General features: G+C 37.4%; 2 protein-coding genes across 4 annotated transcripts in view; one reads left to right on the forward strand and one right to left on the reverse strand.

Moving 5' to 3' along the window:
• Positions 1 to 365: 365 nt before the first annotated feature.
• Positions 366 to 25,278, reverse strand: part of LOC109030465 (uncharacterized) — a 33,682-nt gene continuing 8,769 nt past the window's right edge. For 2 of the 3 annotated variants that reach the window (XM_072296812.1, XM_072296811.1), the window contains 6 exons: positions 22,595 to 22,820; positions 21,118 to 21,221; positions 3,733 to 3,852; positions 2,555 to 2,636; positions 1,566 to 1,646; positions 366 to 1,198 (listed from right to left, as the gene is read on the reverse strand). In XM_072296812.1, the coding sequence (XP_072152913.1) occupies positions 799 to 1,198; positions 1,566 to 1,646; positions 2,555 to 2,636; positions 3,733 to 3,829 (660 nt within the window). In that variant the 5' untranslated portion in view covers positions 3,830 to 3,852; positions 21,118 to 21,221; positions 22,595 to 22,820 and the 3' untranslated portion in view covers positions 366 to 798. The remainder of the gene's footprint in view (positions 1,199 to 1,565; positions 1,647 to 2,554; positions 2,637 to 3,732; positions 3,853 to 21,117; positions 21,222 to 22,594; positions 22,821 to 25,278) is intronic. The other variant, XM_072296813.1, reaches the window with a different exon arrangement.
• LOC109030459 (UDP-glycosyltransferase UGT4) overlaps positions 10,934 to 25,278 on the forward strand; it is a 72,522-nt gene continuing 58,177 nt past the window's right edge. Inside the window, exon 1 of the mRNA XM_072296808.1 lies at positions 10,934 to 11,441. The gene's annotated coding sequence lies outside the window, so the exon portion shown is untranslated. The remainder of the gene's footprint in view (positions 11,442 to 25,278) is intronic.

Below are 25,278 nucleotides of genomic sequence, written 5' to 3' on the forward strand. Positions count from 1 at the left end.
GTACATACTGAAATTTATAATTTTTATGGAAAAAGTTACCCTTTTCCCCTGATGTCCTGGTTGTGATGTTTTGTTTTTAACCAGGACATCAGGGGGGAAAATTAACTTTTTCCATGAAAAATATAAATATGAACCCTGGTAAAAATGAACAACCTAAGAGATTGTACTGAAAATTCAGTTCCCTTAAATCAGTGCTATGTACAGTTCAAAGATTATTCATCTCAGTAGCCTTGCTCTATGCGTATTGATTTTTTTTTATTCTATTGTTGGCTAGCAGCGGAACGGTCACAAAGAAGACAAAATGCTTGTTAAGTTACATACTTCCATCATTAGTGATAAGATTGATAAAATAAAAAAATATCCGCAAAATTTTGAAAGTATATTACAAAATTGGTGAACATGATAATTTTACAACGTACCCACTTTAAAATATTAAAATTTCGACAATTGTTCACTTTACTTTTCCCTTTCAATACCACAGTAAGATTTGTTGTGCTCACTCCGTAAACTAGGTGAAAATAAAAAATGGTACACGATCCACACCATGAAAAAAGCCGGTTGCGGGAAACAGTCGGATGAGCAGCTGGGTTTATGAGGGGTTGACCTGCATTTTTTATTCCATCATTCCGCTAAAATGGGGAGGTCTTAAGGTGCATTTGACTCGAAAACAAGTTAACCCCTCTGTGGTTCATGGTATGCTCACTGCAGTGGACAAGCTAACTTACCTGTGGCATTGAAAGAGTTAATGAATAAAATATTTATATTACATACATAACAATAAAACATTTTGAACAGTCATTAGGACATACAGTTCTCTTTTTCATCTATTTGACTGTTAGAAGTATTTAGAAATGAAGGTATCATAATGCCATCAGAATCGATGTTTAAATCAGGAGTCAGGATATCAGCCATTGTTAATCTTTCTTCTGCAAGTTTTTGGATAACATTGCCAACTGAATTTTGAATTTTGTTTTGAGCAGCATGGGCAAAATTGGCGGCTGCTTCCTTCAGCATAGCATCAAGCCGTGTCTCGAGGGCTATTTTTTCTTTAAGTGACTCGAACTTTGCAAAAAGTCCTTTATAGTCAGGAGCTGCATTGATGAATTCCAAATTTTCTTTCCATTTCAAAGCCTCCTTATCACACATTCCTGCCTCGAATTCCTTTTCAAAGTCAAAGGAATCTTGAAAGCTCTGTGCCCTGAAACAAACAATACAATGATCTTGAAAACTGTCTGCAATGATAGAGTGCGTCAAATCATGGAGGTCGAAAATGACGTACAATGACAAACAAAAATAAGTAAACAGGCATGTATATTTATAAACAAACACCCATGATTGGTGTGTTGGCCACTCTGTACTTACAGTGTCTTTGGCCCGGGTCTGACATCAAAGAAGAACTTAATTGTTCATTTCCTTCAAACATACACTTACTTAAAAGCTCTATAAAATCGAGTTTGAAAGATGATGGTTTGTTTTAAAAGCTCATTAAACCACATCTACCATCTTCACCTCATAAGACAGTGTAACTCAAAAAAGTTTATTTAGGTCACTGGAAAAATACATACTTCGCTAGAATACAGGCATCCTTCAATTCCTCGAGGGTTACTTTATTTTGTTTTTTCTGTTCCTTCAGAAGTGCAATAAGTCTGAAAGATAAAAAGAAAAACAATAAGTACTTAAATAATCATGACATTGAAGCTGTAGACCTGAAATACAGAGAGGAATGACAAGAGAATAAAATCTGAAACCTTAAAAAAGCATCTTTCCCAACTTATTCCTATTCTGATTGACTCGTGTGATAACTTGAGAAAGCCAATAATTGCCCTCATACCACGCAAGACACACAACCTTAAAAAATGTGAAACACATTAGGCTATGCCACCATTTCATAAGAAGGATTTACTTACTGAGTGGAATGTATAATTTAACTACTAAAAAAATTCCGAAGAGGTTTTTCTTATGACTATTTATATCTGTATTGTATTTCAACATCCAGTTTTGAGACTCTTTGTTTCAAATCTTAAGACACAGCATGAGATCAGCACTGTCAACTTCAATATTAAATTCAACTTGTTTGTAGGATACGGGAGTCATGAAAAATTGAATGTACTTAGCTATGGATTAGATAAATGCGCTGCAATAAATTTTAATTTGGAATTAACAAATTTGATCAAAAAAATACTTACAAGTCTTAAATGTAGGATATGCCGTATGAAAAAATTAGAGGCAATTTTGTGAAAAAGAGAGAAACATGTTTTGAGTTAAGAGACGCCAATGGGAGCATATGATACAAATGAATTTCACCAAAGCTTCCTTATTAAGATGGAAAAAATTAGCTCATATGTTTGAATTCCTCATACATTATGCCCTGGGTCGAGTTTCTCTCAAAATTAATGAGAGGTGCCTCAATATTTATAGATAGCCGTTTATTCAACCGTAACACCTTTTAAATAAATTGAGACCTTAAAATGAATTAACTCTAGGTTGCACAGAATGTATTCTCATTAGTTGGATGGAGTTTCAAAAGTAAGAATTCTACGAATGCCACCATTACCTGTCATCTGTTTCTTCAGTACTTTCGTTAGCAGAGAAAATTGTCGATCTCACAGACGTTGTTTGGTTGCAGGATTCTGCATCTGTTACAAAACATATGTAAAATCAGAAACTTAAAAAAAGTGAATGTAAAAAAGAAAAGGTGAAATTTAAAATTTTAAAAGAAAATATAATTTTTTCACTGAACTAAAATTACTTAAACTAAAGATGATTAGTAACTAAATAGTAAACTAATAATTAGTATAATTGGTGGTGTGGTAAAGCACACAAGTCATAAAGAAACCCTCCTACCAATTTCAATATTGGATGAGTGCAGATATGGTGATGAAACTGCAGATATGCGTATCTCCATTTGCGGCCTAGCAAACTTCCTGCCACACTTTAATTTCGACAGGGGAAGCTACAAAGCATCATTTTTTCAAACTTCTATGATTTTTCTTCTCTATGTAAAGAAGATTCTGTGAAAATTGCTGTAGCAAAAGCTTTATGTAGTGAATGCATTATAAAGCAACAAGTATTACCATTGGATCCATGCATTTACTCTGTCTCTTCAAATTTTTAGATGGAGGTACTGATGGGGAGCTTGCTTGAGATACACCCCTCACAGTGAAAAAAGGTCTATATTCTCCAGATAGACATTTGATGGCTGAGTAAAACATTCGCTGATTGTGAATATCTAATCAAACAGCATAATCAGTCTAGCCTGTTAATGACACACAGCCATGGTTGCTTCGAAGCCATGTTCTGTTGATAACTTACTAGCCGATGACAAAAGTAGAAAGAGAAACGGCGAACTGACTGTCAGTTATCGGATTACGTCTTATAAGATAAAGATCATAAAAAACGATTATTAGTCGATCTTGGATACAACCTATCTCACCTAATTTCAGGAGCAATCTGCATATTAAACTCCATTGATGGAGGGGCATGTGGATCCCACAAATCAGATATACATACAGTCCATACTCCCAAGGGTATTAAAACCACGGCTAACTTGACAGGTATCAAACCCTGTGATCACTGATCTTTAAAAAGTGTGTGAGAAACCCCATGTTAAAATACTATACATCAAACTGGAGAGAGTAAGTCTTGTGTAAAGGCAAATTATTCATCATAAGACAAGGATTTGCAGGACATCAGGATATATGATGATAAGTAATACTTGAATGAAAGACTCACAGGCACTGAAGGACTTCCGAAAGAAGCTGGATTTTCTACCACATTTACGGGGCAGTGGCCGGATTTCTTCATTTACATCGTGTCGGTCAACCTCCATAATTTTCCACACGCAAAGTATATCTTAAAATAAATTGAGGATCGAAATCAATTACTGGACTTTGGCCAGTGAGTAAAGAACAAAACAAAAAATCAAAAAGTGACAGTTTAGATTGAGGTTATGTTGTTATATTTGTTTGGTTTTTCTTCGCGCCAGAATCAAAGGCCAGAATGAACCGACCAATCGCGCCAGTTCCCGCTAAATATCAAAAGTGCGCTGATTTTTGTTGCCGCTATTTTCAAATTTAAGCGGGAAAGTTTAAATTTGCGGCAGTGAATTTCTTGAGCGTAAAAGAATTTTACTAATGGACCACTAGACAAGGTACGAATTTAAGCATTCTAATACATGTTACCTGACCAAAATTTCACGTAAAACACGATTCTTACGACGAAAATTACTGAAATCAACTTATAACGAAGATATTAACGTTTTTAAAAAACACATTGGATCTAGAGTAGAGACTCTTAAAAACATCGACAAGAAAAAATACTCTTGATTCGATCAGATTTTAGCTTAATAAATCAAGAACCAAGCCTCTTAATTTGAGCGAATTTAATTTTGATTTAAGCTTAAATCTGATTGAATCAAGAGTCCTTTTTCTTGTCAATGTTTTCAAGAGTCTGGACTCTGGATCCAATGTGTTTTTTTTCCAATGTGTTCATCAAAACAAGTTTTAACTTTATTCCCGATAAACTAAAAGTTTAAGACGAAAATTACCGTCGTAAATATGTGTGTATGTATGAGCCGCTTTTACGGCGCGCTAGGGCGCTCTGCGACGCCTATTCTCCACAGGAATCTGTCATGGTAGAGATCCTCCGGAAGCTGGCATCTCTCCATCTCTTCATGGATGCCCTCTACCCAATATACAAATGGGAAAACTTAACGCTTATTAATGTATATTTATCCCCCAACCAAAACTTTCAAGAACTTAATATTTCTCTCAACAGATTGGAAAAATTCATCAAGGAAATGAAAACCCCTATTATTCTCACAGGAGACTTCAACTCAAGATCCAAAGCTTGGGGAGACAGAATAACAAATAAAAGGGGAAAAAGACTAGAGGAATTCATTTTTGCCAATAATCTATTAATATTAAATGATTGTAGTAAATTCAACCCCACATTTGTCGGACATCAGGGGAAATCCGTGATAGATTTAGTAATGGTTTCTCCTGAACTAGCCGATAAGTGTAATATGAGGATCCTAGAAGAGCACTTTATCAGTGATCATAAAGCTATCAAAATACAATTTGGACAGGAAGTCAATCAATTTAATCAGGAAAAAAGACAGGGATGGTTCCTTAACCCCAAAAAATATGCAGAATTTAGTAAAATTGCGAAAGAGAAATTAACTGATAAATGTAAAGATCAAGAACTAACACCAATTCTCTGTGAAAAAATATTATACGAATCCTGTGATACGATATTTGTTAAAAAATCTAACGCCAGAAATATGAAACCATTATACTGGTGGAACGACAAAATAGCTGTACTTAGATCTAAATGCCAAAAGATAAGAAGGAAAATTCAAAGAATGAAGAAAAGAAATAAACTAGACCTTTGAATAATGAACTCAAATCCTTGAAAGAAACACTTAACAAAGAGGTTAAAATATCGAAAAAGAAAAGTTGGACTTCACTGATAAACGAGCTTGAAAAGGATCCTTGGGGTAATGCGTACCAAATTATAAGGAGAGGAATTAAAAACCCCAGTAGATATTATGAATCTTCATTATCAACAGAAGAACTATATCAAACAGTTTATGATCTATTCCCAGATCATGGAGATACTAAATGGACCCCTAAATACTTTGATAAAGAAAAAATTCCTACCATCACAGAAGAAGAAATGAGAAGAGCGTGTTCAAGACTAAAAACAGGAAAAGCACCTGATCCTGATGAATTTGATCCAATCTTAATTAAAATATTTGTAAATACTAATATCAAAGCATTCACACAGATGTGTAATAATCTATTGTCTACAGGAAACTATCCAGAGAACTGGAAAGTTGCAAACTTAGTCTTAATTCCTAAAGGTGAAGATCCAGAAAATCAGAAATTTAGACCTATATGTTTGTTAAATAGCATTAATAAAATATATGAATATATAATATCATGTCGCATAATGGAGAGTATGGATCTATCCCCTGACCAATTTGGTTTTAGAAAAGGACGATCAACTGTTGATGCACTTAGAAAACTAAAGGATATTTATGAAAAGAATATGAGAGAACCTTATCATAGAAGGAAACTTTTAGCGGTATTGGGACTAGACATTAGAAATGCCTTTAATAGTCTCAATTGGGTCGATATCATAAACGCTCTTGAAGCTAAAAAGATACCTACGTACCTGATTGAGACTATTAAAGGATATCTGTCCGATCGCATAATCCAATGCAAAGGAAGTATCTTTGGCATCAACAGTGGATGTTGCCAGGGCGGAGTTCTGTCACCTCTGTTATGGAACATAACCTTTGACAATATTGTAAGAATGAGAACGGATCCCAAATCTGAGAAAATCGCATATGCCGATGATTTATTAATTATACTACAATGTTATGATAAAGAATCCTTGAAAAAAGACTCCTATAAAATCACAACGAAAATTAAAAGAGAATTAGAGAAAAAACACCTTAAAATAGAGTCAAAGAAATCTGAGAGTATTATCATCACTGGAAAGAAAAGAGCCAGACAAAATGCTAAAATCAGAATAGATAAAGACGAAATTGACCCAACATCATCAATGAAACATTTAGGAATAACTATATCCAAGAACTTTTGTATGAACACACATATCACAAATGTGTGTGAAAAAGCAAAAAAAGTCAATAACATGTTAAGGAGTATAATGCCGAACACAAAAGGACCTTCATTCTACAAAAGACTTTTATTTTTTAATTCTGTAATTTCTATCATTTCATATGGCATCCAGATTTGGGCCCCCGCTCTCAAGTCAAAGAAGAACATAAATAAGTTAAGACAAACGCTAAGACCTATTAAAACGTCCCTAATATGTGCATACAGAACAGTGTCTGATTTATCATTAGATCTAATTTCAGCAATTCCTCCGGCTGACCTCTTCTTTGAAGAGAAATTAAGGAGGATGCTCAAAGAGGAAGATCCGGGCGAAATTAGAACGGATATTTTAAATAAATGGGAAGAAAGGTTAAAAACAACCAGCAAAGTAATTGGACAAGAATTTTAATTTCGAATGTTGCAGAGTGGTCATACAGGGAGCATGGTACAGTTGATTTTTACCTATCGCAATTTCTATCTGGACATGGATATTACGCACAGTATCTCCATAGATTCCACCTACGCGATTCCCCTGTGTGCCCATGTTGCAATATTGGTGCAATTGACACTCCCAGACACACCTTCTTTGAGTGTCCTACCTGGAACAAAGACAGATCTGATTTAGAAAAGACACTAGGACTAGGACATAGAATTACGCCAAAAAATATTGTAAATATAATGCTAGATAATAAACATAACTGGAATTGTATATATCGTTTTATCAAGAACATATTAATGCATAAGAATATCGCCCTAAATAGCCCAACCAACCTCACATCCCGAAGTAATATCACTGATGGTGCCGGGAATAGTAATAGAATAGACTAATCTAGATAATTCTAAGTAAATAAAATAAAGATATTTAGTACTTAAGCTAAAATAGTAAAAGTTAGGTTAAGACTAATGTAAATATTAATAACTGCACTATGTATATCTTTACTGCACCTCTTCTTCCCACTTTCGAGGATTGTCGCTGTCTGACAATTCTTCAAGTTGTAAAGAACTAATAAATTGTTATATTTCAAAAAAAAAAAAAAAAAAAAAAAAAAAAAAAAAAAAAAAAAAAAAAAAAAAAAGGTAAAATCGTTGCACCATCTTAGCGACATTGAAATGCTCTTGGCTCCTTTTTGCAAATCGCAATCCAAATATAATAAAATAAGATATAAAGATAGATAATAAATAGGAGGGGTGAAAATCTGGCTTATTGTCAGAGGGGAAACGATGGGTTATCGGGAAGTCTTCAACATCGCGCGCAACGCGGTCGAGTGCGGAGCTGTGGATTTTGATTGGTCCGCCGGAGAGGCAGCGTTCTGGGCTCCGACCAACCGGAAACCATTACTGAGAAGAGGCGCCCCTTTTCCATGCGATTACATACCTCATTATGTGAATAATAACTTTTCCCTCTCCTCGGAGCCAACTTTTAAAGCGCGCCCGTGAATCGAGCCCTATTCATCGACTGTTACCGTTGCACGCTCGGAAAACCCTCCGCGCTGAGCATCCCCCACCTGGTTTTTCCGGCGAGAGTAAACATCGGGGCTGTTGCCACTCTAAGCGGAGCCCAAGTAGCATTTTTCAACAGAAAAATTACTATATTTTGAAATTAAGGTGATTCGATGGACACCATATTTTGTGTCAGAACGGCATGCGATATATCGCATAAATTGGTTCCATTTTTTCAGCTACTCGTCATTTTTCTCCAATTTTGAGATCGCAATCCTGTTGTCAGGAGACTAAAGCACTCACTTACCAATTTTAACAAAGAAATTCAACGTAATAAAGGCGTGGTTTTTTTTAGAGAGAAAACATCGCATTCGATACTGATATCGAAACTGCACTCGAATGCGATATTTTCTCTCTAAAAAAACCACGCCTTTATTACGTTGAATTTCTTTGTTAAAATTGGTAATATATCGCATGCCATTCTGACACAAAATATGGCGTCCATCGAATCACCTTAAGTTGCGATTTTTTTACAAATTTTTCGCCATGAAATCGCTCACCAAAAAAAAAGTGAATACTTGATTTAACATTCTGGATGCGTAAAAAGTGTGCGAGCACTCATACAATGCTGAATTACCTTCTACATCCGTTACTGTAGCAATGGCAATATGTAAAATTAATTGCTTTGGCTGGCAATTTAGCATTTTGTAAGTTCTCGCACACTTTTTTTACACATAGAATGTTAAATCAACTTCACATTTTTTTGGGTGTAGGATCATCATCATCTGAGCGATTATCCTCAACATAAAATATGTACAACGCTCTTGGAGGGAGGAAGGAATCGAGGAGACTGTTATGGCATTTCGTTTTTGCGTATGAAAGGATAGCGACCTACGCCGCACAAAATTTTCGAGAGAGGTTGGGCGGGTCAAAAAATTCGAAATTCAGCGTTATACGTTTATTTTAAGAACGGTCCCTTATGCATAGTTTTGCTTGTAAAAAAGAGACTATTTTGGTAGTTTTTTAAGCATAGGTGCTCTCTATATCTCAGTTCTCAGGGGTCTCCGAAGACCCTACCTCTTCAGAAAATTTTGAAAAAATGATAACGCCACATTATAATGCATGTATACATGTTTATTCACCATGAGAACAATTAGATTTTTCAAATGTTTTACTGTTCCTATCCAACTGATGGAAACTGAGTTTTCAGCCAAAATGTTTTGGTAGTACCTACCTATTTATGTGAAAATTATCCTTGTTACCCGCTGTTTAAATTGTTATTAATGTATATCTTGTCACGGGCTGCGGAGCATCAAACGTAACTCACGTCAATCGGTAAATTGTGAGTATTCTCCTTAGGAATAAAAATTCAGGTGCAAGCTTAACAAAAGTATTGTCTTAAAAATTGGCAGCACTGTTTCTCCGATCGTTGTGCTCCGCGATTCACTGCTAAAATTCCTCGCTCTGCATCCACTCCAATTTTTAAATGCGAGTTTTTCTTTCATTTATATTTGAAGTTAGTTAACTAATTTCAATTAAAATCCGTCCTCATCCTCCGACCATCCTCCTTTGCCCCACCCTATTTCCTCCCCTCCACTTGGTTTATTTTGCTAACGGTTTCCATTCTACTCCCTCACAACCTTTTCAGCAGATCCTTCCTGTCTAGCTTTCATCGTTATTGAGCCTCCTGCCTCCCCCTTTCAAGTAATCTTACCCTTACCCCTTCCCTCTACCCCCACCCATTTTGTGCATTTAATTATTTTTAACCTGATGGCAATGCCTCTTATTAATATGAATCCAGGCTCGGGAATTCAAAGCAGCAAAATCCGTGGAAAAACTTACGTAATTTATTCGAGTTTGGAGCCTTCTCCGTCTATTTTCATCCCTTTTTCCCTCGCGAAAAGTCAAATGTTTGCCGGGGTTGGACCGCAAACCAGTTTGGGGGCAGACCCTGGTTTGAACTTTTTTTTCCAAATTATAAGATATTTACTTTGTTGAATTTCAGCACATAAGTGCGAATTATTTTTTATTTTAAACTCGCTCTGAGTGAGGGACATAAGGAATTAACGTATTTATTAGTTTCCCTGAACTGACTCGTTCTTTCATGGTTGAGCCAGACGTGATAACTTCCATTGCAAAATTTAGTTCAATTCAAAGTCTCCAGTCAGAAAAGCAATCAAAACAGATCGGAGATGCTGAAGAATTCGAGGAAATTCGAAACACTTTTAAACCACTGTGTACCGGTTGATCCTTGCACCTCGCGGTTTAAGGATATGGCCTAACTACTATCAGTGGTCCTCTGAAGATCATCGTTCCCCTCATGGCCACTCGTAGACCCTTAAGTTGGAACAATCGTCGCCTTCCTGACATAAGGGCGTAACCACACTTGACGATGCACCCTGTTGTGCATATTACTCAATGCTTTTTCGGGCTCATCTCAAATTGTAGTTAACGCCCTTTTGTCAGCCAAGCGACAGAAGTAAAACATAAATAAAGAGTTTTGAATATTGCAATGTAGATACGAATTCCTCGCATTTAGCTATCGATGTGGCACTGTGTAATACACGTCTATTTTCATTATTATCTTATCCCTCGAGATAAAGAGTAGACGCTCCAAGTACTTATATACTTACTTACTTTACAGCGGAAGCTTGCAGAATAGCAAATTGTCAGTAATATACGAAATCAGAGAAGTACAAATAGACATTAAATTGAAGTGACCCTGCAGCCTGCAAGCCCAAAAAAGTATTCACTTAATTTCCACCACCCCCCTCCTCCACCCCTAAAAAATTAAAACATGTGAATTATTTACTTAAAAATTTGGCGGCAACTGCACTTCTTGGAAGCACTTTTCAAGGCTGATAATAATTCACGATTTGCACAGTGCTCAGAGAACTCTAACCATTGACAAGGTGCAAGAGTTCCAATGAACGTTAGGGAGCAGTGGTCTTTGAAAACCCAAAATTTTGGCGAATCCCTGCGTAAGTGACAATCGAGACCACTTGTCAAAAGTAACTTAGCAACATTGAAGATTCAGAAAAAACCAATGAGGGACGCTCTTGAGCTTGAAGAAAAACCGTGCTTAATACGGTGATGGTTGTTTCGCGTCTTTGCCCTAAGTGACATCACTAGTGTTAGATGCACATAAGTATTTTCATTGTTTTACACATCGTTTACTTCTCTGAGTTTTTCTAGCGCCATAATTTTCCTCTGTAATGTTGTGTATACTCTTGCAGTGACGTAAATATAACGACTGCCGAATAGAGACTGCCGCCATCCTGTGTGATTCTTGTTTGCGAAGAGAACTGTATCTTATCGTCTGTATCGTCAGTGCCAGCTCTTGTTCCTGTAGTTCCAAACTTTTCGATCTCCGTTTAAGTAAGCAACATTTAAACGTTCCTTGTCTTTTGTCTATTTCCCACGTTCAAGTTTGCATTTTTTTTTTCTTTAAATAATAGGTGAGAATTCAACATCTCAACAGCTGTTATCCTTTGAATTTTCTGCCTTAATCTTCGTGATTCAGCAGGTATAAGGTATATAGGTATTTTGTTTATTGCTCATGTCGGAGGTCAAAAACAACTTGGTCACGTGTTTTCTAGCCCTCGTCTTTCCAGACGTTAATTTCTTTGCAAACGTCATGTCAAAAAATAATCACCTTGGTCAGGAGAAAATGGATTTATACGATTACCCGAGAGACACGTAAACACGGCTCAACCCTTAGTGAAATACTTAAAGATTAGTCCCAGAGTCAAATTCAATGTTTGAAGCTACCTTGCAACTTTAGTTCCAAGAAGAAAAGGGGAGGAAAAAGCATGTTTGAGACAATGGTGCATAGTGCGTCTAGTGTGAAATACTATTTTCTTTAGAAACTATATATGTGTAAAAAAACAATATCTTTTAATCTATTCCCAAGATAGGCGTCCTTTTATTTCTGGCATACATTAATTGAGGGGCTTGGAGAACAAGGCGCACAAGTGCAGTTTTTGAAAAAATTGAGATATTAATAATTTCAATTAAAACTAGCCTTAATGCATATTCTGTGAAAAATTCGCTCCCAAAATCAAATTTTTAAGCATCAAAAAGTCAGTTTGAGCTTTCTTTCCACCATAAGGATACATGTAATTTCGAAACTTCAAACACGCATTTCTCGTATTATGGCAAAAACTGCACTTATAAGCGCCTTTTTCTCCGAGCCCCTCAATTTAAGAGGTTTCAGTGCGTTTAAGGTGCCTCATAAGAATAATTCGAAAATGATACAATGACATCTATTCAATATTCATATCATACATTTCAATTCCAATGTGGCTGGCTTTCATATAAGCGCCTTTTTCTCCGAGCCCCTCAATTTAAGAGGTTTCAGTGCGTTTAAGGTGCCTCATAAGAATAATTCGAAAATGATACAATGACATCTATTCAATATTCATATCATACATTTCAATTCCAATGTGGCTGGCTTTCATATGACATGATAAAATTATTGAAAAAATAATTGAGCTACAATTTGAGCTCTATGTAGTTTGGAATATTATTTGTTTACTTTATTTTTGGCTCGTAGCTCAATTATTTTTTCAAAAATTTTATTCATATTATAATTTAATATTTTCTTTTGTTGTTTCCATTTCACTTCGGCGACGAACTTCTTGTTATTATTGACTAGCGAAATGCCCGTGACTGGAGTCACGGGTCTAGAGGCCGCTAAAATATCTACAACCCCGAAAAAATGGTGGTAGGGGATCAAGACATGCCATACAAAAAAAATGATAAAATCGATAGAAAAATGAGTTTTGGGGAGAGGGTGATGGAGCTAGAAAAATTAGCTGCGGGTGGGGGGGGGGGAGGTAGAATTAATGCTGGCAAAAAAATTAGAACTAACCTAGCAATGATTTATTAAAAAAAGAAAGAAAAAAAAATGAAAAAAAAGAAAAAAATAAGTTGAAATAAAACATCAGCTGATAGCAAACAAAGGTTACCAAGGAAACCAAGGAATGGAACTTTCATAAAAACAGTTTAGTGGAAAACAGCGTAAGTAGGGCACTTACGTTAATTACCGTTTATAAGTAAACGGTAAATGCGATTCAACCGAAAATTTATACAGTTCTTCATAAGACCAAAATGGACAAAATTGCAAAATTTGAAGAAGCTAACGTAAATCTAACGATGGTTATCGTGAACGAAAGAATTGCTGACATAGGTCGGGTAACTATTATAGGTGGGATGGGATGGGATGTTAACTACACTGAAAGTAATGACGGTGTGTGATCTCTGAAACTTTTGTCCTTTCAATTTACTCATTACGTGGCCCTACGTGTTTGCCAGCTAGGTACCTCATTGTTCGTATTTTATCATAACGTTTAGGTAGATTTTTTCTTTATTAATTTGTATTTTTAGTTCGTTTCTTTATGTTTTACAGAAAAAAGACTGTTGGCGCCGCTAGCGTCACCAATATTTAGCCTTCATTCCGTCAGCTAGGCAAGCCGCCCGCATCTCATGTCGCGCCGCGCGCCTAGTTCCGCCGCGGCCCGCCCGATCGCGCTGCGGGCTCTTTATTCGCCCTTCCGGCTTTTCATAAGATATTTAAATTCTTTTCTTTATTACTTTGTCTGTTTCAATATGTAAAATCCATCTTTGATTATTTCTCTCCATAAATCCTCAATTATAATACTCACCGGTGCCTTCCTTCACAACCTTTCTTAACTTAACCACGCGTCCGCGTAATTCCTTCTCAAATCCAGTTTGACCGGTTGGCCCGTGTGCCGTATCTAAATTATGCTTCACCTACCGTTCTCTGATAGTGTCTCTGAGCAAGTACATTCGCCCCGCTTGTATTCTTTCGTGCGCTATAACCTTTCTTCCTAATCAGTTACGTCTTTTCATTTACCCAAGTAAGTATGTGTTCTAAATTCATCTTCTTTCCTCGCTCATTTCTACTAATAATAACTTCATGTCAAATTCCGGCCCTCTGCCAATAAACAGTTCTTTTCGGTCTAAAAATTCATTCGCGTTACTCGTGTCCGGACACGATTGCCTGCGGTCCGAGTGCCGCGGATGAATTCAAGACCAATCCACACAGGTCAGTCATTGCGCATCTTTTTGAAAGCCACTTCCCCGCCCGGCCCTAACTCATTGTCAGCTGCACTCAATAGTACGTCACAATGGGTGCTCCCATAAGAAATACATTGCAAGCACTCAATAGTACGTCACTGCGCAGTAGAGTACCAAAACTCGTCCACGGGAATGACTGACCTGTGTGGATTGGTCTTGGATGAATTCATCAAAATTTCAATAAAGTAAATGTCCGTCTCTCTCTTTAATTAGCTTCCATCGCGCTACTCGTGACCGGTCACGATTGCCTACGGTCCGGGTGCCGTGGACGACCCTTTCGGCTAATCTTTTTAGAAGACTTACATTAAACTTTCATTGGTCCTGACCGAACCGGATTTGAACTGCAAAATTTTCAGTTTAAAAAAAATACAGTCCACTGCTCTCAAAAATAAGCATCAAAGAACGTGTCTCCTTCTTTCAAAGATGGCTCTGTCAACACCTCAGCATATTTTTCCCTTAAATTTTTCGATTCCCATTTTTAACTCAAGTTTCAGTCAATCCAGCCCTCTACTTATAAACAGTTGCGTAGTTTTCTTGGATCTTGTACTTTTTATCGTAATTTTGTCTTTCATTTTTCTAAACTTTGTGCACCCTTCTATGCTATTTTGAAACAAGAAGCTAAGAAAGAGCCCTTTACATGGACTCCAGAAGCAGAAAGCGCATTTAATTCTCTCAAAGATAAATTCGTAAATCCCCCTGTTCTCCAAAATTTTGACGAATCGAAAAAGTTGACCCTGATCATTGACAGTTCCAATATTGCCACAGGCGCCATATTGGCACAGCCAGATGATTCTGGAAAACTTCATCCGATTGGTTTTTATAGTAAAATCTTAACCCCCCTTAAATCTTGGTCCGCTACCCAGCTTGAATTACGCGGATTAGTAAACGCAGCTAATCATTTTAGACCCTTTCTCTATGGCAGGAGATTCACGGTTATCAGTGATCATAAATCTTTAGAATATTTTCAGACGTTCAAAAATTCCTCTTCTCGACTTAATAAATTGGTTTCCCAACTTTTGGATTATGACTTTGAGATTAAATACACTAAAGAATCTTCAGCCCCTATCAAAGCCGCGGATTATCTGTCTAGATACCCTCCAGCCCTTGTCAATGCTATCATATTGGACAATAGTAAAGAACTTTTCGAATTACAACAAGCTGATCCCACGATCAAGTCGATTTATATGGCTCTATCAGACCCCAAATCAGTATCCGATTCGAAAATTTTGCGACTTTCTCGAAGATTTACCCTTAAAGATAATTTAGTGTATTTCCAAGTCTTTACTCCCAACAAAAAGTCTTTGGCAGTTTATGTTCCTGAAAAATTACGCCCTGAAGTTTTAGCTTCGTGTCATGATAGTCTCTCTGATGGAGGCGGCCATTTTGGCTTTGCCAAGACTTATCAAAAAGCCAAGTTTTTGTATTATTGGCCAAAAATATCTCAAGATATTCTTCAGTTCATTAAGTCGTGTATCTCATGCAGTTACGTAAAGCGTGCCCCGAAGTATGGTTATCTGCAACCTATCCCACCACCATTGGATGGAAGGCCATTTTCGCACCTGGTCATAGATTTTCTTGGACCCCTCCCCCCCTCAAATAGATATACTTATGTTCTCATTGCAGTTTGTACCTTGACAAAATTTGTCATCACTGCAGCAGCTACAAAAGCTGACGGACCAACGGTAGCCGAGTTCCTATTAAAGAAGGTTATACCCAATTATGGTTTCCCCAAAAAAATCTCCTCAGATCGTGGCACCCATTTTGAAAATGAATTGGTAGCACAATTATGCAAAAGCCTAAATATTGACCAAAAATTTTCGACAGCGTACCACCCTCAGTCCCAAGGTCTCGTAGAACGCAACAATGCAGTAATAGTTACCACCTTGAAGCATTACGTAAACGAAAAACGCAACAATTGGTCCGCTTTTCTACCCTTTATAACTTTTGCTTACAATTCATCCGTCCATTCAGCCACCAACTACTCGCCCTTTTATCTCTTACACGGATACGACCCGGATACTTCCCTGTCAGCGTCTCTCCCCTCAGGAGAAGACAAAAATCTCTTGCAAAACATAACCAATTTAATAGAAATTTGACGATCGCTCCCTGACGTCATTAAGAAGGCCCAAGCAAAATACAAGCAGAACTATGATCAAGGGCGAAGGGATATATCTTTTCAACCAAATGACCTAGTCTTAGTGACCTTAACTCCCAAAGGTTCAAAACTGGACCCACTCTATAAAGGTCCATTCAAAGTGATTGAAAGGTTATCCGATTTGAATTATGTGATAGAACTTCCTATTCGCAACAGGCTTTCTAAGGAAACCATACACGTATCTCGCCTGAAACCTTACCCATAAAAGATCCTTCCACCCATAGGTAAATTGGAACGTAAACACTCGATCTAGAGATTGCCATCAGCGTCGAATTTCCCCCACCCCCTTATTGCTTTGCCATGCGTTGTTGTGCAAGTTTGTCCCCTGCATCCGCCCGAAGCCCCTGTCTTCGGTGGATCTCTGGCGGACGGCCGAACCCGGACATTGAAGTCGCCCTACTGGCCCAAAACAAAGCCGAGGTAAAGCCGGGAGGGTTCGTCCGTCAGAGACCCACAGAATCGTAAGATTCCACGAAGGCAGGCAACGTCGGTTGGAAACAGGGAACAAAGGAACACACTGCGTACATGGTAACTCGCATTCGGTATGACTCATACCACCTTCCATGAGTTTTCTTGATTTGTCAGAGATTTTATATTTGTGATAATTTTAATGATGTTAATTTCCGTAACTATTTAATTTTTTTTTCTGTATTTCCGCTCTGTTAGTTTATTGATCTTTGCTCAATTTCACCCCACTCAGTTCCCGTCTCTTGACCAGCTCGTTTCTGTGTTCCGATTTTGTCTTTTTTTTCCATCATTCTTGAAGTTCGCACTCAAATCTCATTAAAATGGGTATCGCGTCTAACGACATCACCTCTCAGTTACAAGACTCTTACAACTCGTACACCATCTTCACATTCTCACAGGATCTTGTTCAAAATTTGTTAATTTTTCTCATCATCAAGGGCATTTTCGCCTATTTCCTGTATAACTGGTGCACTGGTCTAAAGAAACACAAAAATCAGGTTAATCATGAGCTAAGATCAATCAACATTTCTAAACGGCCCCTACCGCACTTACCTGTGTAATTTTCTTATTTATTAAACCAATAAGGTAAGGAGTACTTCTCTTTTCTCTTTTATTTTGTCAAAATTTCATTGTAAACAAAACAAGCTTTTCTTTACATTTGAACGCGAATTTCCATTTATTTTCATGTACAATTTTCGTTTTCTTTTCTTACAATTTGTTTAATTTTCAAAAAATTGATGTAGTTTCTGTTTTGATACTTCATTCCTTTTTTGCATAGTTACTTACCGCCACAGATTGCTTGATAAGTCATATCAATCACTCACCTGAAATCAAAAAGCATAATTTTATTGCAAATGTACTCTCTTCTGAAACTCCAGTTTAATTCATATTATCTTATCTTATCATTAATCTTTTTTTAGATACTTACCTTGTATCACCGATTATCTTTGAGATCCTACTCAAGATATTTTTATCCTCCAGGATATTTGTTCGATATTTTTTTCTATACTTTATTGATAATCTGATTCAATCTTCTTATCAATTTCTTTAATTGCTCGAGCAGCATTCACTCGTTTATTGTTGTGTTTTATTCTATTTTTAGTGTCAGATGAAACAACCGCGGTCTTTCACACCGTCATTCATGCCGCTCTGTAATCATTACTCAATCTCATACGCCTTTATCAACTCTCGTACCTCACCGCTCATAATTTTAACTACTGTTTACAGTCATTCCACATTCCTTTCGCACACCTTGTACACATATGTCAAATCTCTATGTATTTCCCATTTTTACTGTCACATTTTTACCAATACTTGTACATACTCCGATTAAGTCTATAATTTGTGTAGTTATCCGTTGCAAGGTATTCTTCTCCCTCTCTCTCTTTCCCCCATATTTTTACATAATTTTTTTACTAATCTTCATTCTTCTTTTTTTATTTTGGCATCCCATTTCCGCCCTTCTGGCTCGATTTTTCTTATTTTTTTTTTTTTTTTTTTTTTATTTTTGAATTGCGAGGTCGCAATTTTCTCTCCCCAGGGGGATGTCAACACCTCAGCATATTTTTCCCTTACATTTTTCGATTCCCATTTTTAACTCAAGTTTCAGTCAATCCAGTCCTCATTTTCAACTTTTTCACTTTATCCCTCTACAATCTTTAATAATGTCACATAAAATTAATTACTAGACTTGCAACTGATACCTACATAGATTATAGCCAACCAATCACGCGTAGCCTTGTTGTCTCACCACCCGTGACGTCAGCAAGACTATATAAGCGTGGGTTGCCTAAAAATCGAGGTCTTTTTACCATCTTACGACCCACGACCCACGTCTCTCTCTCAGGTCTTTTAACATCCTTATGACCCACGACCCGTGTAAATCTCTCTCATCGGTTTTATTCCATCAATAGTACAACTCTTTATTTCAATTTTAACGCTGTATAATTTAGTGACATTTAATTTGTGAAATCTGTGATATGTGCCTTCACCACGTCAATACAAGTTATTTCATCTGAACTCTCGTTTTATCTTTTAACGAACATTCCTTAGTCAGTTTGTCAATCCTGACTCAAAAAGATTGACTGGTGCCGAAATTCTTTAAACATTTTCTCAAGAACCCATATTAGTGAATGGATGCTTGATCACCATTTTTAAGCGCATCCAACATTACAACAGGCTCCAAGAAAGGCAAAAGTGCAGGAAGAGCAACTCTCTAGAGTAAACGAGATTCTCATTAGGAACTCATTGCTTTTCAAACGTGTACAAGACACAAATGCGCTATCAGAAAATTTGCCGGAAAAACGCGAAATTTTTCTTGCTCGCTGTGAGCATCTTGAAAGTCTGTGGAAGGAACACGAGGAAAATTTTTCCGAGCTCGTCCGCCTCTCTTCTCACATTTCGGAGCAGAAGAGAACTGACTTAAAATCTGAGATGGAACAATTTGAGGAGCTCTTTTACGAAGTGAAAGCCAAGTTCAACTCTCTAAAAAGCTCGCATAATGAAAACTCAAATTCAACTCGTTTCTCATCTCAAAAATCAGCAGCGTCAGTGCGACTTCCAAAAATGGAGTTGCCTCAATTCTCAGGAAAAATTGAGACCTGGAGCTCATTCTTTAACGTTTTTAACGTCACTGTGCACTCTCTGCCGGAATTATCATCAGTACAAAAATTCCAGTACCTCTTAAGCTCACTTCGCGGTGAAGCCCTTGATCTTGTAAAAGGACTTAACATCACAGAACAAAATTACGATGTTGCTTAGGAACTCTTATGTAAAAGGTAGCAGTGCGAGAGACGTCACGTTGTCCATCACTTACATGGACTTTTGGATTTGCCCGAAATTTCCAAAACAGAGCATATTCCAACCTTTCTTACGCAATGCCGCGAGCATACTCAAGCGCTTGAAGGTCTAGGGTACAAAGAAGAAAATCCTCATCTCCTCGTTGCGGCGTTATTACGCAAAATGAATCACTATGAAGATTATCGAGGCAAGGATGCCAAGTTTCCTAAAGTTGATGAACTTATTAATTTTCTTGAAAAGGAAACTCTTTTGGTTGAAGAACTTTCTTCCTCAAATCCGAAACCCAAGGCTCAACAGAAAAATGCTCGAGCTCTAGTAGGAACTAGAGAAAATTCTGACTCGAATGAACGAAATCAGAAAAAATCTAATAAAAAGAGTAGTTGGAAAAAACCAAACAACTCGTCTAAATCAAACAATTGGACCGATCCATGCCCACTTTGTAAAGAACTTCATCCAGTTTTCAAATGTGAGGCGTTTTTACAAAAATCGGTCCGAGAGCGCTCTTCAATAGCGCAGCAGCACAGACTCTGCAAAAATTGTCTGCGTTCGCATCCCGTCGACCAGTGCAATTCTACATGGACTTGTCGCGTGTGCCTTAAAACTCATAATACATTGCTCCATACTGAAAGTTCAGATGCCAAAAACGATGATTCCACTAAACCAGCGACAGTTGTGGTGACAACCTTTGCAGACGCGATCCCTGCTCGTACTACTTCATCCGCATTTATAAATCAAGCAGTTCCGATCACTACCCCCCCTTATTTTACGTGCATTTCCCCCCGATATTTATTCACTTTGATCACCAATAACCGTATGAAACTTCATTGACATAAATTAATGAATTAAAAAGCAAAGGGCCAAAATAATATGTTCCTTGACGGCCCTTGCATGCACATGGGTTTGGGGTCGCTCTTTGATTTATTTACACATTACATATTTTTCTAGGAAAACATTGGGAGATAATGTAGTAACGAATAAGGTTTCCTTTTGCTTTTTAATTCATTAATTTATGTCAATGAAGTTTCATACGGTTATTGGTGGTCAAAGTGAATAAATATTGGGGGAAAATGTACGTAAAATAAGGGGGGGGATAGTGATCGGAACTGCTTGATTTATAAATGCGGATGAAGAATTAAAAATAAAATGTTACGTGATCATGCAGAAAATGAAAAGTAACCAATTCACTCGGGAATCGAACCCGGGACCGTACTGTTATGGAACCAGCACCCGTGCAGTAGGAGTCCGAACTCCGCTGAAACCTTCAGGCCGATAAAGCGGCACAAGAGGCTGCTTCAGTGTTGCCACGTGCCGCATGACCAAATCACACGCCGAAAACGCAACTTTTGGGAATTTTTTACGCCCTTCCTATTGCGCATTCGGGAAAACGGCTCAAATTGACCTCTAGAATTGGTCCATAGAGTCTGTAAAAAAAAATTCAGCTCAATCGGAGGCGGCAGGTCCGTAAGTTCCCCTTGTTAGCCATGTCGTACGCCAAAAAATTAAAATAAATTGGTTAAAACTTGTGCTTACCTTATGTTTGTAGTTTGGACGATTTACTTTCTTAATTCTTGCTAAGTATTTCCCTTCAGTTTGTAGTTTGGACGATTTCCTTTGTAGTTCTTGCTAAGTATTTCCTGTAAACAAAATGCAGACTTGGTAAGAATATATCAAGGGAGGAAGGGATGGTTCAAAAGTGTCAGTGGCAATCAGATCCGTGCTATTACAAATCACTTTCTACTGATCAGACAATGCTATAACTACAATTGTTTACGCCTTTCAGACTTGGCCCCTGTTACAAAGCATGCGAGTTCCGTGAAAAATCAATGGCTGTCCCTTGACCGTTTTTACCATTACAACATACTAATTATACTACATATATGCTATATTTACTATATACTGTAGTTTGAAATAATTCTATCGAAAGCACCTTGAGCGAATAAAGTGAATATTAATCCGACTCAATGAGAGAGTTTAAGCACAAATCATAGGCTACTTGAGACAAAGGGACCAAATTAAACAAAAATAAATTTATCAAAATCAGAAGGTAGAACAACAATTTGGGCCTCATCCACAATCTTGGATTTGAAAATTTCGAAAATTGGACTGAAAATTCGAGTTGCTGGTCGAAAAATATCCCCTCGTACCTATCTTAACGAAAATGGATGCAGTAGAAGTCGATAGCATTTTAGGTCACATCCGCCATCTTGGATTTAGATATTTGAAAAAGTGACAGAGAATTCGAGTTTTTCGTCGAAAAATACGCCCTGATACCTAGTTTTACTAAAACCGATGTAATAGGAGCCGAGATAGCATTTTAGGCCACATCCGTTATCTACGATTTACATATTTCGAAAATAGGACTGAAAATTCGAAAGTTTTACAAAAATCTATGCAATGGGAGCCGAGATACGGGGTGCAGGATTAATAATTTAAGTAAAAGATTCATCTGTACATCTCTTCTCTCCTTCCGTTCATTGACAGAGATACAACATTTTGTCGGACTCACTGACGCGACCGGCTCGATGCGTAAACAAGAAGTGTGGATTACCTCTAAGGTCAAAAAAAAAAAAAAACCGAGAATAACACCCACACCCTAACATGGTTTTATAGCAAAACTTAATTCAAATTTTTCCATCCTGATTTAGATGCAGCGTAGTTAATCGAAAGAGTCTGACTTGTACCTATGTGGTAAAATGGGTCCACTGGTAAAACTGAAGCTGGCGTCAGGGATAAAAAGGCACCGTTTCACTGAGAGCATCGAGCCGTTCGCGTCAGTGAGTCCGAAAAATGTTGTATCTCGGTCAATGGACGGAAGGAGAGAAGATAAGAGAAGAACAAATGAATCGTTTAAATTATTAAAATGCGTAAAATTCTGTAGTAATCCCTTTTGGAAATGAACGCGGTACAGGCTCTCCCGATCTCCTTGATGAAAGGGTTTCGGCAAACGCAAGAGTCATGCTTGTTGCATCCTGAATAAATGAAGGAAAAAGTAAATGCTCCTACTTACTGTTCTGCTTCATCCGCTTTCATCGTGTATTCATCACCCCTTGCTTTAGCGGTTGCTATCGCTTCTTCAGATAGTTTCAAAGCAACTTCGTAGGTAGCTATTAGAGAATAGTAAAATCTTGCTTGTTCTCTGAATACTTCATGGAGAGGTTGGAGAGGTACTCGTGGGAATGAGCGGATGTTTGGGAAGTCTCTAGTAGTGATTGGGGCTGCCTTGTTTTTTCTACCTGCATTTAAAAACATACTTGATGAGAAAATATTGAAAGACGAAAGGGTGCTTGAGTAGGGATCCTCGCTTTTCAAAAAAAAGTTTCTAACTGCTCATATGAGCCCTGTGGTACCTCCTTTCATAGTTGAAACAAGCTGGATCAGGTACCATAAATTTTAAAAATTAATATTTGTGTGTAGTTCCCTTCTCAGGCTGATTTTTAGTCTACATTTTAAGGAGCGTAAGCTACCCCGTCAAGCCTATAAGATCCGAGATGGGTAACCAGACTCTATATTTACATGCATTTACCTGGTTTCGGTCTCATACGTGGTTTTGCAGCATTCCCATTACGATATCTCCCCAAAAACTCAACGAATCCAAAATCCTTGCCACTCCCGATCGCAGCATAGATTCTCTCATATAATTGCAAAATTTCGTGACAATTCATCAACAATTTATTTCATAATTGATAATCCATTGCCATTTAAAAATGACAGGGGTTTATGATACTTCACGCAAAGCATATCAGATGCTTGCATTCCTTGTTTTTCGAATAACATACTGTTGGAAGAAAATCAGATGGGTTATCACCTAGAGAATTAACGGAAACCTATTTAATTTAAATACTTTTGGGGGGTTTTTCAAGACAGCACCTTCTCGTAAGAAACACACCCAATGATGTTTCCTCACATTAGTGACTCAGGCAACTAAACTTGCTTCAAAGGCAAGCTGGATGCGTCAGAGACTAATCAAAGGGAACTACCAGCAGAATTATTTACCACTTCGCTTGTTGTAGTTCAAGGGCGCACGTGCACCTAAAAAATCTTAACCTCAAATGATATCAGACATTTTAGTCCAAGAGGTCGCCCGAAGGAATCTTTCCGACTGGCGACTTGGACGGTCAACCGTTGGAATTCGGCGATTTACCCCGAATCTCCACCGCGGCGGTGCATGTTCGGGGATCGAGCACCTCAACGTTTTCATGTAAACAACTAAGATGGCGGCGCATATTGCGCGCGTGTTTTGAATTTATGGATCGCGGACAAGATCCACACTTTAATAAGCGGACTTGAAGCAACCACGTACTTAATTAAAATTTACATTTAAATATTTTTATCAAGTTAATATTAATTCCTGATAGTCGAATGAAGGAAGTTTTCTCCCGTTAAGACAAAAGCTGCAATGTCGCCGTTTATCAATGCATTCTAGGAGAGAAAAAGTAGCAGCCAGAAGAATGAGTCTTGAGCGACCATCCTCAGCATTCATTCCTTCTTTTCAGAGATTTTTTGTCATCACTTATCAGGGATGTAAAATGAAATCTAACATGATATGAAAGTACACAGGTTTCTTAGGAGGAATGTACACCACCCATAAAATTATCTTATAATAAAATTAAGAGTTTGACTCTTATTTTGTTAAATGTTGAGATTTTCTGATTCTACGCATTTCACGGTCTACTGAGCCTATTGCAGAAGTTATACTTTCATGAAATTTTACCTTATATGAAATTGCACGCAATTTTTTATCTCTGCTCATTATGGAACCCATTCAGCAGGCTATCAGGACTGAGGCTGCTTTAAAGGAGGGAGAGGAAAAAGAAAGGAAAAACTACTGTTGCAGTTTTCCTAGATTTAAAAAGGGCTTTTGAAACTGTAAACAGGCCAATGCTGATAATGAAGTTAAAAAAAATAGGGATAGTAGATGGAGTTTTAAAATGGTTTATAAACTATCTACAGGATAGGAGACAGAAAGTGGTGTGGGGTGAAAAGCTATCAGACGAATTGTGTGTAGAACTGGGTGTACCCCAAGGGAGTAGATTAGGGCCTCTTTTATTCTTAATTTATATAAATGATCTGAAGGAGGTGATGAAGGAGTGTGAATTGAGCCTTTTTGCGGATGATACGTTAGTCTTTAGTAGTGAAGGAGATGTAGGGAAAGTGGCTGAGGTAATTAGTAGAGATCTAAGGAGACTAGGGATGTGGTTAAAGAAAAATTGGTTGATTCTGAATGTACAGAAAACTAAATATATGGTATTTGAAGTAGGGCCTGGTACATGGGCGGGTAGGATAATGATAGAGAACTTCGAATTAGAAAGAGTTAGGGTGATGAAATATTTAGGGGTATGGATATCAGAAGACCTGAAAATGAAAGAACATATAGGGAAGGTGGCCAAGGAGTATAGAGCTAAGATTAGCATGCTATGGAGGGTTAAGGATTTTATAGGGAAGGAGAGTAGGAAGCTAGTCTATAATTCATTAATTGGAGCGAAATTAAATTACTGCATTTCTCTTCTTGGAGAGGCAAGTAGTAAGGATATTAGAAATTTGCAAAAGGGACAAGTTTCAACCGGAAAGATCTAAAAATGCCACCATTTTTTTTCGATGTCTATTTTATTGATGATTGAAGATCAGTCGGTCTGGCAGGTCATATTGGTGATGTTCAATGGCCATAAGACTTCAAATTTCAAAAAAAAATTT

Source organism: Bemisia tabaci, chromosome 2 (genome assembly GCF_918797505.1).
Source record: "Bemisia tabaci chromosome 2, PGI_BMITA_v3".
Lineage (NCBI taxonomy): Eukaryota > Metazoa > Arthropoda > Insecta > Hemiptera > Aleyrodidae > Bemisia > Bemisia tabaci.